Genomic DNA, 16,747 nt, shown 5'->3' on the forward strand with positions numbered 1-16,747 from the left:
GTTGCCTGGAGGTAAGCTGTACTGACGGGCAGGGTTCTTTTTGGGCAGGAACGCACAGGAACGGAGTTCCGGCTGGCTCCCAAGTTGGCCACGCCCAGCAGGAACTCATTAGCATAATAGGCCACACCCAACAGCAGAAACTCATTAGGACTGGCTATATTAGGGGTGTGTGGCCTAACATGCAAAGGAGTTCCTGCTACAAAAAAAGGCCCTGGGTTTTGACAACAAACAAGGTAAACAGAATAACAAGCAAAAGGTGGGTGTGGCTGGATGACCACACTTCTGGCAACAGGGGGGTGTGGCCTAATGTGCCAATGAGCTGTGCTATCAGGGGTGTGGCCTAATATTCTAATGAGTTCCTGCTGTTGGGTGTGGCCTATTATGCTAATGAGTTCCTGCTGGGCTTTTTCTACAAAAAGAGCCCTGCCAGTGACGGGAGACCTCCAGCCACTACCTGGAGGCTGACAACCCTGTGTGCATTTTGGTTGCAGGACTGCATCTCCAACGGCGGCTTTGCACCCGCTTGCTCTCGAAAGACTTCTCACGCAAACGCTACCTGTTCTGACCAATGCTGCCTCTAAGCTGTGGAGTTCTGTGAGCAAGAATTCTACTTTGTGAGCTACGGGCATGAAAGTGGTGAGTGGGCGATTTGGCTTCTGCATAAAGGATTCTCGTGTCCTGGCCCCACTGCTGGCCCCTGGTATTTTTGGTCACTGTGCGACAGAGTGTTGGACTGGATGGGCCATTGGCCTGATCCAACATTGCCTTCTCTTATGTTCTTAGATTAGTTAGCTCTGGAGCCATCCTTCCTGAGCTAAGACAAAAGTGTGTGAGTCAGAGGCTAAAAAAACTGTGATCTGGCTCATACTAACTCAGCTTAGAGGAAACACTGGTTCTGACCAAGGCTAAGAGTAGAAACTTCTGCTGAACAGGTATAAAGAAGAAGAAGAAGAAGAGATTGGATTTATACCCCGCCCTTCACTTGGAGTCTCAGAGCGGCTTACAAACTCCTTTCCCTTCCCCTCCCCACAACAGACACCCTGTGAGGTGGGTGGGGCTGAGAGAACTCTGACACAAACTGCTCTTTTTCAAGGACAGCTGTGCCAGAGCTTGTGACTGACCCAAGGTCACATCAGCAGGTGCAAGTGGAGGAGTGGGGAATCAAACCCGGTTCTCCCAGATTAGAGTCCGCACACTTAACCACTACACCAAACTGGTTCACGCTAGCTGGGGGTAGATTGAAGGGAGCTCAGCTGAAAGAGTCTGTGCGCCTTTCAAAGAGGCAAACTGGAGGCGAGACAGTAACCCCTAGGAAGGGGCAGTTTTTATTGGCGAGACACATGCCACAGGCTGGTTGGCAAACTGAAGTCCAGACATTATGCAAAGAGCGAGAGAAGTCCCTGGCGTCGATCTGGGCCTGTTGGGAGTTGAGAGGAGAGGCCTAGAGAGCAGGCCGAGGCCTAGTTTCCAGGCGTAGGCCGCACCGGACTCACTTCTCTTTGTGCTCGATCAGGCCCTTGGATATCAAGTCTGGGATCTCCACGGCCAGCCAGGGTCCCAGCTGCAAGGCAAAGAGGGTCATCAGGAGCCGATAGGATGGCTTCCGTCCCCACATCCTCCACCCTCCTCCCCTGAACCCATCAGAGCACCAATTTGGCAGTGGGCAGTTTCAGCCACTGTGCAACTGTGTTATCAGGGACACCTCTGCCCAGGCCCAGAGCCGGGACTCTTTTTGTTCGGGGAGGCATTTACATTTTTAAGGGGGCAGTTAAATTACGGTTGATTCGATTAATCTGAATGTGTGTGTTTAAATGGGGAAGCTCCGAGTCTGTTTCTAGCCCTTCCTTTCAAGGGACAGGCCGAGGAGTGTGTCAATTTCTAGGGAGAAACCGCTCAGAGGGTGTTTATTTTGCATGTTTCCCAAAGGCCAGGGCCGGCTCACTCACTAGGCGAACTAGGCGATCGCCTAGAGCGGGCTGGCCCTTAGGGGTGCCAAACTGCACCTGGCCCCGTACTCTGGGAGTTTCCTGATTATTTTTGTTTTTTATTCTTCCTAAAATGCATTTATTTTTGAAAAGTGGTGGGCGCATGGGGGGGGGGGGCCAGAAGGCATCCTCGCCTAGGGCTCAAAATAAGCTGGGGCCGGCCCTGCCAAAGGCTCATGGGAATGAGCAACAGGCAGCGGGGTGGGGTGAGGTCTCTCCTCAGAAATAAGGTTTCTGGCATGGCTATTTGTGGGGCGGGGTTTTTAATCGAGGGGGCAGGGCCCTGAAATGCCCCACTGTAGCTACAGGCCTGCCCTCTGGCCCGCTCACAGGTTCTATACACAGAGCAGCTAAATTTGAGTCCAGTAGCACCTGAGAAGGAGCTGCAGTGGCTCAAGTGGTTAAGACGCTGAACTGCAGGCTGTGGAAGGTCGGTAGTTCAGCAGTCCGAGACCCGAGTTGCCGCATGACGGAGTGAGCTCCCGTCTCTAGTTCCAGCTCCTGCCAACCAGCAGTTCGAAAGCAAGACATTGCAAGTAGATAAATAGGTACCACTTCGGTGGGAAGGGAACAGCGTTCCGTGTGCCTTGGTGTTTAGTCATGCCAGCCACATGACCACGGAAACGTCTTCGGACAGCGCTGGCTCTTTGGCTTTGAAACGGAGATGAGCACCGCAACCCTAGACCTGGATTCGACTGGCTTTCGAGCAAGGGAACCTTTACCTTACCTTTACCTTTAGCACCTGAGAGGCCCAATAAGATTTTCCAGGGTGTGAGCTTTCGAGAGTCAATATGCCAGGTACCCGACAGAGGGAGCTTTGACTCTCCAAAGTTTATACCTTGAAAATCTTGTTGGCCTCTCAGGTATTAATGGACTCGAATCCAGCCACTGAGAGGGTGTCCCCTAAAATCCAAATTTCCTCCCCCTGTGCTTCCCGAGTCACGCCCACAACTCACCCCCAAAGCCATGAGGTGGGCCAGTCCAAACCTGGGCACATTTCTGGCCCATAAGGGCTTAAAGTGGTCCGTCAAGCAGATCTTGCCGCCTCTGCGAGGAGAGAAAGAGACCGGGACTGAGACGATTCATTGACCTTATTGATACCCCGCCTGTCCTCTTCAAGTGGGGACCTAAAGCGGCTCACGTCGTTCTCCTCTCCTCAGTTTTATCCTCACAACAACCCTGTGAGGTAGGTGTGGCTAAGCGTGTCTGACTGGCCCCGAGGTCACCCAACAAGCTTCCATGGCATGAGTGGGGATTCGAAGCTGGGTCTCCCAGAGATGAGTCTGACACTTTAACCACTTCACCCCACTGGCTGACAAGCCTGAAAAAGAAGTTAAAAGAGAAACACCCACACACACACATGCACAGAAGACAGCAATATGCATCTTTGCATGCAAAGGAATGACACAGCCTCGGTCATAGATCCCGAGGAGTTAGAATCATCGAATCAAAGGATGATAGAATGTTATGAGTCGGAAGGGACCTTGCAGGTGATCTAGTCTAACCCCCTGCACTCTGCAGGAGTTAGCCGTGTTAATCTGTTGCTGCAAAATAGTAAAAAGCCCAGCAGCACCTTTAAGACTAACAAAGTTTATTGTAGCCTAAGCTTTCGAGAAACACAGCTCTCTTCGTCAGATGCATGGAGGGTAGGAAGAAACTGGCCAGAGATATGTAGGTGCAGGGCTCATTTCATAGAAAAAGAGGCGCAGGAGCTCATTAGCATAACTTATTAGCATAACTTATTTGCATATGTCCCCCCCCCTGACATCACCGGAAGTGTGTCAGAAGGCAACACCCACCGCTCAGGCTCCACTGGACTGTTTTGGATTGCTAGCTATTGGGGGGGGGGACGTGCAGATCTCTCCTCGCAGAGGAGGGAGAGCTTGTACCTGAATAAAATTTGGTCTTAAAGGTACCACTGGACTGTTTTGAACCGGGGGGGCTCTGCAACTTACCTGGCTGCTTCTTGCTCTGACTGAGGGCTGCTGGGAGCAGGGGGTGGGGCTTGTTGCATGTGCCTGCCCCCTGGGCTCTTTACTGCCGGAGCTCCTCTCCTGTGCGCTCCTGCAGGAAATGACCCCTGTGTAGGTGGTAAGGAGAGGGGTGGGGAGAGCATGCAGAAAGTGCCATGTGAATGCACAGCAATTCTACTTTTTTCATGACTTTTGCAACTGTTTTGCATTTACATGGCACCTTCTGTATCCTCCCCCCCCCTTACCCACCTATATATCTCTGGCCAGTTTCTTCATACCCTCCATGCTCCTGATGAAGAGAGCTGTGTTTCTTGAAAGCTTAGGCTACAATAAATGTTGTTAGTCTTAAAGGTGCTGCTGGGCTTTTTACTATTATATAGCTTACCCACTCTGCGATGGGAAATTCCCAGAAATTTTGGGCCAGAGCCTGGGAAGGGTGGGGTCCAAAGCGGCCGTTTTCTCCAGGGCGAGCGATCTCCGTAGTCCAGAGACCAACTATAATTTTGTGCGATCTCCAAGCCCACCTGGAAGATGCCAACCCTAATATAGCCCCATTTTTTCCAGAAGTGCGAAAGGAGAGCCTCTCACCTGTACATTTTTGCAGTTTTCCCATCCAGCTCTGGAATGGCTATTTCCGGTGCCGTAGACGGGTACGTGACAGGGATCTGCAGGCCAGAATCGTGAATTCAGAAATAACGAGTGGAAAATCTAGATCACAGGGTTAACAGATTAATCCTCTTCCCTCCCTGAAGTGGGGAACATCTGCTCGCCCATATTTCCAGTCCTCTTAACACCACAGAGGTGCAGCCAGAAAGTCCTGTCCACCTTCCGGTTTTCCTTCTAAGGGCACCAGGCAGTCTCTCTCGAAATGCAGACGCAGGAGTAATGGATACTTGTTTCTCTAGCGCTCTGGAACTTCAACTGTGGTCTCTAGGAATCACCAGGGCTGTGACCAGTGTTCCCTCTAAGGTGAGTTAGTGTGAGCCAGCTCACAGTTTTTTAGGCTCCTGCTCGCACCTTTTTGCCTTCGCTCAGGAAGGAGGGCTCCAGGGCAAACTAATTTATCCAGTAGCCGAATCACTCACTCACAGCTTTAATGCCGGTAGCTCACAAAGTAGAATTTCTGCCAACCCAAGACTCCATAGCTTAGAGCGAGCACTGGCTGTGACCCCATTACTGCAAAGAACAGAAATTAGCCTCCGATGGAGAACAAGCCGATTCATGGTGACATCTCATTGTTTCAAGAAACAGTGTACCCAAAGAGTGAGATTTGTGCCGTGGCACCTGAAAGACCAGCGAGTTATAAGCCTTCGAGAGTCAAAGTTCACTTCATCGCATACAAGCGGGAATGGAGATCCCTGAGCCCTTATATCCCAGGCAGAGGTGGGAGGGGGATATAAGGGCTCAGGGGTCTCCATTCCCGCTTGTATTCGATGAAGGTAGTTTTGACGCTCGAAAGCTCCTACCCTGGAAATCCTAGATTCAGGTGGGCAGGCATGTTGGTCTGAAGCCAGCAGAACAAAAGCCCAGTGTCCCTTTTAAGACCAACGAAGTTTTCTTCAAGGGATAAGGTTTCGTGTGCACGCCCACCAATGTTCCCTCTAAGCTGTGGAATCTTGTGAGCAAAAATTCTACTTTGTGAGCTAGTGGCATCAAAGTTGTGAGCAAGTGATTTGGCTGTTGCAGAAATTAGTTTGCTCTGGAGCCATCCTTCCCGGGCTAAGACAAAAATGTGTGAGCCAGAGGCTAAAAAACTGTGAGCTAGCTCACACTAACTCAGCTTAGAGGGAACACTGACGCCCACTTCCTCAGATACAATGAACTGGAAGTTACCAGTCTATACATATATGTACTGTTTGGTGCTTGCATCTGCTGTCTTCATTATGCCGTATATTAATTTGCTGGTCACCCTCTACCCATACGTACGGACTGGTAACTTTCATTTCATTTTTTGGGAGGGTATTTGTTTTGTATTTTTGTTTGTGTGTGTGCGTGCACGTGTGTCTGCGCCTGGAAGTCATGTCGACCTCTGGTGACTGACCCCTACTGGGGGCCTGGAAGCTATTCAGAGAGGTGGCTGAATAAAGCCTGCCCCTATCCTCCCAACTTGGTATTCCAAGAAAGTCTCCCATCCAAGTACTAACCACAGTCGACCCTGCTTAGCTTCCCAGATCTGACAAGATCGGGCTTGCCTGGGCTATACAGGTCAGGGCAAGGTAACGTCCACTTCGGTGTATCTGAGGAAGTGGGCATGCACACGAAAGCTCACACCTTGGATAAAACTTTGTTGGTCTTAAAGGTGCCCCTGGACTCAAACTTTGTCCTGGAAACCTTGTGAGTCTTTAAGGTGTGACTGGACTCGAACCTTGCTTTTCTACTAACCAACTGAAATGGACCCAAAGTATCTGCTGGATCCCTATTCCTAGCACAAGGCCTCTAATCCTTATGGCTTGGGGGGGGTGGTGGAAGAGATGGGGGACACCAGGGCCTTTTTGGTAGAAAAAGCCCAGCAGGAACTCATTAGCATAACAGGCCACACCCAACAGCAGAAACTCATTAGCATATTAGGCCACACCCCGTGTTACCAGAAGTGTGGTCATCCAGCCACACCCACCTTTTGCTTCTGTTTACCTCGTTTGTTGTCAAAACCCAGGGCCTTTTTTGGTAGCAGGGACTCCTTTGCACGTTAGGCCACACACCCCTAATGTAGCCAATCCTAATGAGTTCCTGCTGTTGGGTGTGGCCTATTATGCTAATGAGTTCCTGCTGGGCGTGGCCAACTCGGGAGCCAGCCGGAACTCCGTTCCTGTGCGTTCCTGCCCAAAAATAGCCCTGGGGGACACACAGAAGTGTCCTGGCAATCTCTGCCGAGCATTTCAAAGAGGATAAGGAAAAGGAAAAAAACGTCTGTGGGACGACCCAATTAAGTATGAGAGCTAAGCTTCTTCAATCTAAATGCATGAACAATAGACAGCAAACAGCTCAAACAGTATAGAGTCTGCACAGTATAATTAGGGGCCAAGTGTGACATCCGAGAAGAGAGCCTGTGCCCAGTGTTCCCTCTAAGCTGAGTTAGTGTGAGCCAGCTCAGAGTTTTTGAGCCTCCAGCTCACACATTTTTGTCTCAGCTCAGGAAGGAGGGCTCCAGAGCAAACTAATTTATGCAACAGTCGTATTGCTCGCTCACAACTTTAATGCTAGTAGCTCACAAAGTAGAATTTTTGCTCACAAGACTCCACAGCTTAGAGGGAACATTGCCTGTGCCCTGGCTTTACCATCCCTAGTCCGCCTCGCTAGGTAAATAAATAGCTCAACGGAGCGCGTGGGAACATCATTATGACTGTCACCCATGGAGTAGGGGTCCATCTGAAATTTCTGCTCGTGCACTTTCATTGAAAACTGTACCAGCACTTTAGGATAGTGATTTATGGATTTTAGGATAGCCGATCTGTTTCGGTTGATTAGTTATCATTAATTTTATGATGGATTTTAATCGTATTTTATGCACTGTGTCAGGCGCCCTGAGCCTGCTTTGGTAGGAAGGGCGGGGTATAAATCGAATAAAAATAAACAAACAAATAGACAAACAAACAAGTCCGTGCAAAAGGTCCACAAGGATCCACCAAAGGAAGGCCGGACTCAGTGGAGAAAGGGATAGGGAAAACCGCAACACTCGCAGTAGCTCCAATCAACGTTCCCTCTAAGCTGCAGAGTCTTGTGAGCAAAAATTTTACTTTGTGAGCTACTGGCATTAAGGTTGTGAGCAAGCAATTCGGTTACTGCATAAATTAGTTTGCCCTGGAGCCATCCTTCTTGAGCCGAGACAAAAATGTGTGAGCCAGAGGCTAAAAAACTGTGAGCTAGCTCACACTAACTCAGCTTAGAAGGGAACACTGGCTCCAATGCTATTGAGACACATTGGAGCGACCAGGGCTATTTTTGGGCAGGAACGCACAGGAACGGAGTTCCGGCTGGCTTCAGAGTTGGCTTCGCCCACTACAGCTAAAACCTTCTCTGTGCGTGGCTACATAGGGAAGGCCTGGAGAGCGACCCCCCCAGCGACTCCGAAGCGGGTGGGCTGGGGGGGTCCTGAAAGGATCAGGGAGGCATTTAAGGGCCGGCTTGCCAGGCATCCCACAGCCGTGGGGCACCTGGGCAAGTCAAGGGAAGACATGGGGTGTGGCCTAATATGCTAATGAACTGTGCCGTTGGGGTGTGGCCTATTATGCTAATGAGTTCCTGCTGGGCTTTTTCTACAAAAAGAGCCCTGGGAGCTACTGTGAATGTTGCGGTGTTCCCTGTCTTAAACCGTAAACCCTGCGTCCCAGGACGAATGCTTAGATCTGAAGAAGGAGAATATTTAGAAAAGAGGAGAATAAGAAATCCAGAAACCTCTTTATCAACGTGGCTTTGTTTGAATAAATTCACAACTGCTACTCTACATTTTCTCCATTGAGTCCAGTCTTCCGTTTTTGGATACTTTTGGACCTTTTGCATGGACTTATATTGTGTGGACTCTATACTGGTTGAGCTGTTTGCTGTTTATGTATTTAGATTGAAGAAGCTCAGCTCTCGTACTTAATTGGGTCATCCCACAGACGTTTTTTTTCTTTTCCTTATTCTATTTCTGGTTTCCTGTGGGACCTCCTCTCTACAGAGCATTTAAAAGAGAGCATTTGGCCATATTTTCCCAGTCGCAGCTTTCTGTGACCTTGCTCAGTGAATGGGCCTAGTAAGAGGAAGGAAGCTGCACACCATACAAAGAGGGCCGCATCCCACCCAGCGGCTCCCACAGAGGGCAGAGGCAGGAATTGAAAAGGGGGCAGGAAAGCCCCAGACAGAGTAGATGGCAAGACTCACGTCAAACTCAACAGCAAATTCGTACTTCAGAAGGTTGTGGATATACCAGCACTTCCCAAACCACCTGCAGGGGAAAAGAGAGACAGACAGAGAGATCAGGCAACGTTAAAAACCTAAGAACCATCCTGCCGGATCGGACATATAGTTCGTCCACTGCAGCCTCTCATCTCTCACACAGTGGCCAACCAGTTATTCTGGAGGGCCAGCAACAGGGCACAGAGGCCGAGACTTTCTCCAACGTTGAATCCTAGTACTGGAGTTCAGGGACTGCCTGCCTCTGGATGTGGAGGTTCCCTTTTGTCACCACGACTGATAGCCACTGATAGACCTCTGCTCTATAAATCTAGGTCCCTTTTAAACTCACTCACCTGGTGCCTTCCTTGTTGGATTCTAGCCGGAACCAATCATTATCCGCGTTCTTATTGTTTTCCACGTACTGAGGAAGGAGGCGGGGGAGAAAGGCAGAAACGTAAGTTTTGTGCCTGGATGCTCATGCCTGGCCACTTTTGAAAAAACACACACAAAACAACATTTACGGATCCTTCTCATGACCATCTGAGCCCCTGGCAGTAGTACCAGCAGAAGGAAGAGCAATCCCCTGCAGATTTCCAACGGAACAAAAAGAAGGGGAAAGGCAAACTCAGATACTTTGGATCCCACTTGCTCCTTGGAAGAAGAAAAAATATAACACAGATAACCAGTGGATCAAGGCATGAGCTGAATTTGCATTGGCAAGAAGGGATCTATCTACTCTGCCGTTTGGGTCTTTCTGCTTCTTTTTCTTTTTAAGGCTGCGGTCACATGGAACATTAGCCACGCTAGAGAGACGGAAGTCAGGTGGAGTTTCCGGGCGCGATCTCACCGGCACATCTGGGAAGCGTAGCGCTTCCGTGGCTCAACCGAGGCTTCCCACCGAAACCGCGCTCGGAGGTACTAGTTTCCGGAAACTGCAGGGCAAGGGCGGGCATCTGATCGCGTCTCTGGTGGCATTCGGCGCCCGCCCATGTCCTCTTGCAAACAAGGTTTTTTTTCCCCAGTTTCCGTGGATGCGCACAAGCACCCAACAGAGCATGCGCATTTTTGGTGTACACGACAAAAAAAACACACCCGTTTGCCGCACCGCGCGCTTCGTTGTTGCGCGCAGGATCGTCCTGTGATCAGCACCTCTCCCTTCCCACGGAACCTCCACGGAACCTCCAGGGGAGGTCTGATCCCTTAACCACGTGTTAGTTTGCCCCGGGGCAAACAGCCACGCCCCCCCCCCGCAGTTTCCTGCCCGTGTGACCGGAGCCTAATTCTTTTTTTTTTTTTTTTTTTTGTATTTTGGGTGTGTGTGTGTCCGTGCCTCGAAGTCACGGCAACCTCTGGTGACTTCTGCTGGGGCATGGTGAACGTTCAGGGAAGTGGCTTGATAGCCTGCCTCTGCCTCCCAGCCCTGGTAGCCTTTGGAGGTCTCCCATCCAAATACTTGCCAGGGTCAGCCCTGCTTAGCTTCTGAGATCTGACAAGATTGGGCTTGCCTGGGCTATCCAGGTCAGGGCTTTCTGCTGCTTCTTCAGTGGGTTTTATTGCCACTGCTAATTCTTTTAAAAACAGCTTCTAGCATGGCTATTTGTGCCGTGGGGCTTTTAATTAAGGGGGCAGGGCTCTGAAATGCCCCTCTTTAGCGACAAGCCTGTCTAAAGGACATTACAGAGCTGTGGAAAGTGCAGAAAGGGGCAGCTGAAAGGATAAAGGGCTAAGAGCACTTTCTGTATGAGGAAATGCCATAAAGTTTGAGGCATGTTAGATGAGGGGGGGGATTAAAGTGATGCATGGTGTGGAGAAAACAAACAGAGAATTGTTCTCCCCTCTAACACTCAGGGCCTTCCAATGATATTCACCAGCAGCAAAACTATTTCTTCATACAAGGCATTATTAACATACAGAAGTTACCAGAGTCACAGGTGGCAATGGCCACTGATATAGGTGGCTTTAAAAGGATGAGAAAGCTATTAAGGAACCTAATTATAGCCTCCATGTGCAGAGGCCATGTACCCTGGGGTTACCAGTCGCTAGGAGATTCCAGTGCAGGTGGTAAAGGAAAGTTTGGCTTCTGCGCTCCTGCAAAGAAGCTGCTAGATGCCATTCAGAGGCTCTGCGACAAATGCACCAACCCAGCTGCTTTCTACCGTCTGTCAGCCCCAACCATCTATAGAAGCTTGGGTGAAAAGCAAAACGCCTGAACCTCTCGAGCCACCGTAGGCAGCCACGTCAGCCAATGGGAAATCATTTTTCTTTCCCCGGAACGGACCTTAATGAGCGCCTGGTATTCTTCCTTAAGCCGTTGAACCCACAACTCCCGGTCCCGCGGGCCGGCATTGGTCTTCAACAGCGGCAACTCAGCCACCAGTCGGCGGGTCGCTTCGTCCGCCATCTTCGGGGAGGGAGAACAGGAAGTGGCTTCACATTGGGCGGGGGAACGGCGAAGGTGGCGATGGCGGCCATCATTGTTAAAGGCAGGACAGTTGGACCGGAAATAGGGGCCTGGCCTGTGGTCCGCCATGATTGTTGCGGGAAGCGAAGAATGTTGGAGGCGTCGATTTGTCTTGATGACGAAACGTTGTATAGGACGCCATGACTGTTGATGGCAAGGTTTCTGGCCAAGGTCACAGTAATTTCCTCGGGGGTGTTTTGTTTCACAAGGTGGCAGCGGAGCTCTCGGAGGAGCGGATGACAGCTGCTTGGAAGAAGAAGGTTTTCTTGCGTTAGATAGAATTGCCACATTTTATGGGCTCTCATAATAGCCGTGTGACAGGCAGGCATTCAACAGATCAAGCCTCCTTCCAATGCCATTCCATACTAAGAAAACTATCACTGCTAAAAGAGCCCCAAGGGCAGGGGAACAATGGTGTGGATGCCCCTATTTGCAAAGAGGATGGAATTCTATACGTGCTTAAAGTAAAGGTAAAGGTTTCCCTGGCTCGAAAGCCAGTCGAATCCGACTCTAGGGTTGCGGTGCTCATCTCCGTTTCCAAGCCGAAGAGCCAGCGCTGTCCGAAGACATTTCCGTGGTCATGTGGCCGGCATGACTAAACACCAAGGCGCACGGAACGCCGTTACCTTCCCACCGAAGCGGTACCTATTTATCTACTTGCAGTTTCTTGCTTTCAAACTGCTAGGTGGCAGGAGCTCGGTCCGGAGACGGGAGCTCACTCCGTCATGCAGCACTCGGGTCTAGGAATTGCTGAGCTACAGACCTTCCGGTCTACAGTTCACACTAATTTCTACTAATGGGAGGGACATGTAGGGCTACCAAACTCAAGGTGAGACCTAAAGTTCTCCCAGAATCACAACTGGTTTCCAGACTAGAGAGATGTGTTTCCCTGGAACTTCAGCCTTGGAGGCTGGGCTCTATGGCATCACATCCCTGCTAGGGTTGCCAACTGCTGCTTGGGAAATTCCTGCAGATTTGGTGATGGAACCCGGGGAGGGACCTCAGAGGGGTACAATGGCATACAGCCCACCCTCTAAAGCAGCTGGTTTCTCTACAGGAACTGAGCTCTGTCATCTGGAGATGAGTTGTAATTCTGGGAGTTCTCCAGTGTGCCCACCGGGAGGTTGGCAGCTCTACAGCCCGCTGAGCTTTTGCCCTCATGAAATGCCGCCTTTGCCAGGCACCATCCTCCAATCTCCAGGGATTTCCCAAGCTGGAGATGGCAAGCCTGGGGAGATTGTACCAGTTTTGGGCTCTGGCCTGATAATGCAGGAACTGGGGGTGAAAGCCAGGCATAACGGTCTGGAGCCAGCACAGTTCTAGACACAGGCAGAAATGAATAAGGCGGTTCCTTCTCTTCCAAGAGTTAGGACAACAGCTAAACTATTAGTACAGTGGTTAAGTGTGCGGACTCTACGCTTATTTATTTTTATTTATTTATTTATTTTTCATATTTATATCCCGCCCTCCCCAGTGGGCTCAGGGCGGCTAACAAGGGCAGGCCATTAGCCATGCCATATATAAAACATATAAAAACATAATAAAACATCCAACATTAAAACCACAGTACTCAATCCATTACTAATGTCCTAAGTTCAAAGGCCTGGCAGAAGAGCTCCGTCTTGCAAGCCCTGCGGAACTGCATAAGGTCCCGCAGGGCCCAGATCTCCCCCAGGAGCTCATTCCACCAGGTAGGAGCCGCCACCGAGAAAGCCCTGGCCCTGGTCGCAGCTAGTTTAATGTCCTTGGGACCCGGGATGACCAACAAATTTTGGGCCCCCGACCGTAGTGCTCTTGGAACATATGGGGCAAGGCGGTCCCTCAGGTAGGCTGGACCCTGGCCATATAGGGCTTTATAGGTAAGAAGCAGCACTTTGAAGCGGATCCGGTATGCTATCGGCAGCCAGTGCAGCGCTTTCAGCACAGGCTGAATATGGTCCCTCCGAGAAAGACCCATCAGCAGCCTCGCTGCAGCATTCTGCACCAGCTGCAGCTTCCGGATCTGTGACAAAGGCAGCCCCATGTAGAGAGCGTTGCAGTAGTCTAGCCTCGAGGTGACCGTCGCATGGATCACTGTGGCCAGGTCATCGCGGTCAAGGTAGGGGACCAACTGCCGGGCCAACCGAAGATGGTAAAAGGCTGACTTGACAGTGGCTGCCACCTGAGCTGAGAGAACCGGGTTTGATTCCCCACTCCACCACATGCAGCTGCTGGAGTGACCTTGGGTCAGTCACAAGTTCTCTCGGAGCGGTTCTCTCAGAGCTCTCTCAGCCCCACCTACCTCACAGGGTGTCTGTTGTGGGGAGGGGAAGGGAAGGAGATTGTAAGCTGCTCTGAGACTCCGAGTGAAGGGCGGGGTATAAATCCAATCTTAACTTGCTACTAGAGCTTCCTTTGGGTCCACTGTAAATTCTGCAGTGAATTCTTTTACGAGTGGTTAATCCAGGGCAGTGTAAATACTGGTCTGGATCAAATTCTTACACTTGAAGGATCAAGTTCATTCCACTTGAGGGGGTGAGGCATGCTAAAGATTTAAGACGATTGACAGCCTTTGAAAAGGAAAGAAGAGGGTGCTGCATCCCAGCTGTGAATGAGAAGGGTGGCTCAGAAGGCGGGAAAGAAAGTGCCTCTTTTCTGTCCCCTATGAAGCTGGTGATTGCAGAACTATGGATTTGGGGGAGCAGAGTAGAGACAAATGTTTGTAACTCCCAGAGGTCATTTCCTGCAGGAGTGCACAGGAGCGGAGCTCCGGCAGTAAAGAGCCCAGGAGGCGGGCACATGCAACAAGCACCGCACCCTGCTCCCAGCAGCCCTCAGTCAGAGAAAACACCCAGGTAAGCTCCAAGACCCCCCCCCCCCGGCACAAAACAGTCCAGTGGCACCTTTAAGACCAGGTTTTATTCAGGGACAAGCTCTCCCTCCTCTGTGAGGACAGATCTGCACGTCCCCCCCCCCCAATAGCTAGCAATCCAAAACAGTCCAGTGGAGCCTGAGCGGTGGGTGTTGCCTTCTGACACCCTTCCGGTGATGTCAGGGGGTGTGGCATATGCAAATACGTTATGCTAATGAGCCCCTGCACCTCTTTTTCTACGAAATGACCCCTGGTAACACCTCTCATCTGGGTGTTATAGTCTTGCATCCAATTTTACCTTTCAGCCCAGGCTTTTCTGTGCCTCAATAGCAGCTTCTCTAAATGCTACGGCCCTGGCTCAGATACAGAGCATCCGCTCGGCTTGCAGACAGTCCCAGGTTCAATCCCCGGCTGCTTCAGTTAAAAAGGACCAGTTAGGAGGTAATGTGAAAGACCTCAGCTTGAGACCTTGGAGAGCCACTGCCGGTCTGAGTAGACAAGACTGACTTCAATGGACCGAGGGTCTGATTCAGTTGAAGGCAGCTTCAGTGTGTTCATGTGTATTTTCTGCTTACCTTCTGCTTATCTCGTTGACCAACCAGAGAGAGAGGTGGTGAGCTGTGCACTTTAGGGCCAAGCTACATGTTCCGGTTTTTAAAGAATTGTGTCTGGGTTCCTGGGACCCAGCCAGTGTTCCCTCTAAGCTGTGAGTTAGTGTGAGCTAGCTCAGTTTTTTAGCCTCCGGCTCACAGATTTTGGTCTTAGCGCAGGAAGGATGGGGCTCCAGAGCAAACTAATTGATGCAGCAGCCAAATCGTTTGCTCACAACTTTAATGCCAGGAGCTCACAAAGTAGAATTTTTGCTCACAAGGCTCCACAGCTTAGAGGGAGCATTGGACCCAGCTATTCTCTCTGCAGTCACCCAGCAGCTGCAGGGAACAGCTTTTTAAAAAATGAAGGTGTGAACCTGTTTGGCTCAGAATGCCACGGGGGTGGGGGTGGGGGCTCCTGCCTTCCCAAAGGATTTTCCCATGTGGAAACAGTTCTGGGGGAGAGCTGGGAACAGCAAAAAAAAAAAAGGCAATAACTCCCCCCCCCCATTGTTTCCGTGCTGGAAAATGGCTGCCGGGGAGTGGGGGCCTGTATTCTGAGCCCATTTGGGCTCGCTTTGATTTTCTAAAAGCCATTCCTTTGTAGTTGCTGTGTGGCTGTGGAGAACCGTTATGTATTGAGCCTCAACAGCCCTTGCAAAAGGACTGAGCTTGGGTTGCATAACAATAGATTGCTAGGATCCTAGAATGGACCAGTAGGGAGACAGGGATCCTAGAGTAAACCAGTTGGGAAACAGTAGAGTGTAAATAGCCTATCATTTGGAGTGGGGTGTCTCGGGGTGTAACCCTTTTCAGGCATAAATCCCTGGCTTCGGCCAGGGATTACAGTCTTCTTCTTTCTCTTGCTGAATCACTAATAAACTATGAGCTGATCACTTCTACGTGTCTGAACCCAGTATATTTCAAGAACCCTACTGTACTCCGCCCCTTGATCCTCCTGGTTCCACCCCTGCAGTGGGTTGGACCTGGGCCAGGCCCTTGCCAAATGGGGGTCTTCCAAGAACTGGCAACCTAACCTGCTCTTATCAGCAGGGCTTGGGGGGGGGGGGCAGCTCATGCATTTAGCAGGGTGGGCCTTCAAAGGAGGATTTGAATGATACATTCCCAACAAAAGGGAGGCATCTTTATAGAATCATAGAGTTGGAAGGGGCCAGGGCTATTTTTGGGCAGGAATACACAGGAACGGAGTTCCGGCTGGCTCCTGAGTTGGCCACGCCCAGCAAGAACTCATTAGCATAATAGGCCACACCCAACAGCAGAAACTCATTAGGATTGGCTACATTAGGGGTGTGTGGCCTAACATGCAAAGGAGTCCCTGCTCCAAAAAAAGGCCCTGGGTTTTGACAACAAACAAGATAAACAGAATAAGAAGCAAAAGGTTGGTGTGGCTGGATGACCACACTTCTGGTAACATGTGAGTGTGGCCTAATATGCTAATGAGTGGTGTTGTCGGGGGTGTGGCCCAATATGCTAATGAGTTTCTGCTATTGGGTGTGGCCTATTATGCTAATGAGTTCCTGCTGGGCTTTTTCTACCAAAAAAGCCCTGGAAAGGGCCATAGAGGCCATCCAGTCCAACCTCCTGCTCAATGCAGGATCAGCCAAAAGCTTCCCTGACAAAAGTGTTCATCCAGCCAATGCTTGCTGACTGCCAGTGAGGGGGAGCTTACCACCTCGCTAGGCAGCCCATTCCACTGCTGAACTACTCTTACTGTTAAAAAAAAAAATTGTAATATCCAGCTGGTCCCTTTCTGCCTGAAACTTTAAATCCTTTATTGGAAGTCCTATCCTCTGCAGTGACAGACTTCACGTTCCTGGGATCCAAGATCACTGCAGATGGTGACAGCAGCCATGAAACTAAAAGACGCCTGCTCCTTGGGAGGAAAGCGATGGCAAACCTTGACAGCATAATAAAAAGTAGAGACATCACCCTGCCATCAAAAGTCCGTATGGTCAAAGCAATGGTATTCCCAGTAGTCATGTATGGCTGCG

The 16,747-nt window shown here is 50.4% G+C and overlaps 1 protein-coding gene across 1 annotated transcript; it reads right to left on the minus strand.

The window, feature by feature from the left end:
* Positions 1-1,298: 1,298 nt before the first annotated feature.
* UFC1 (ubiquitin-fold modifier conjugating enzyme 1) lies at positions 1,299-11,245 on the minus strand. Its single transcript, XM_015424740.1, has 6 exons — positions 11,112-11,245; positions 9,187-9,254; positions 8,819-8,882; positions 4,547-4,623; positions 2,942-3,032; positions 1,299-1,561 (listed from the first exon to the last, which is right to left on the minus strand). The coding sequence occupies exons 1-6, from the start codon at positions 11,232-11,234 to the stop codon at positions 1,490-1,492; spliced, it is 495 nt and encodes a 164-aa protein (XP_015280226.1). The 5' UTR covers positions 11,235-11,245; the 3' UTR covers positions 1,299-1,489.
* Between the last annotated feature and the right edge of the window lie 5,502 nt (positions 11,246-16,747).

The sequence above is a fragment of the Gekko japonicus genome, unplaced genomic scaffold (genome assembly GCF_001447785.1).
Source record: "Gekko japonicus isolate JY-2015 unplaced genomic scaffold, Gekko_japonicus_V1.1 scaffold755, whole genome shotgun sequence".
NCBI classification, from domain to species: Eukaryota; Metazoa; Chordata; class Lepidosauria; order Squamata; family Gekkonidae; genus Gekko; species Gekko japonicus.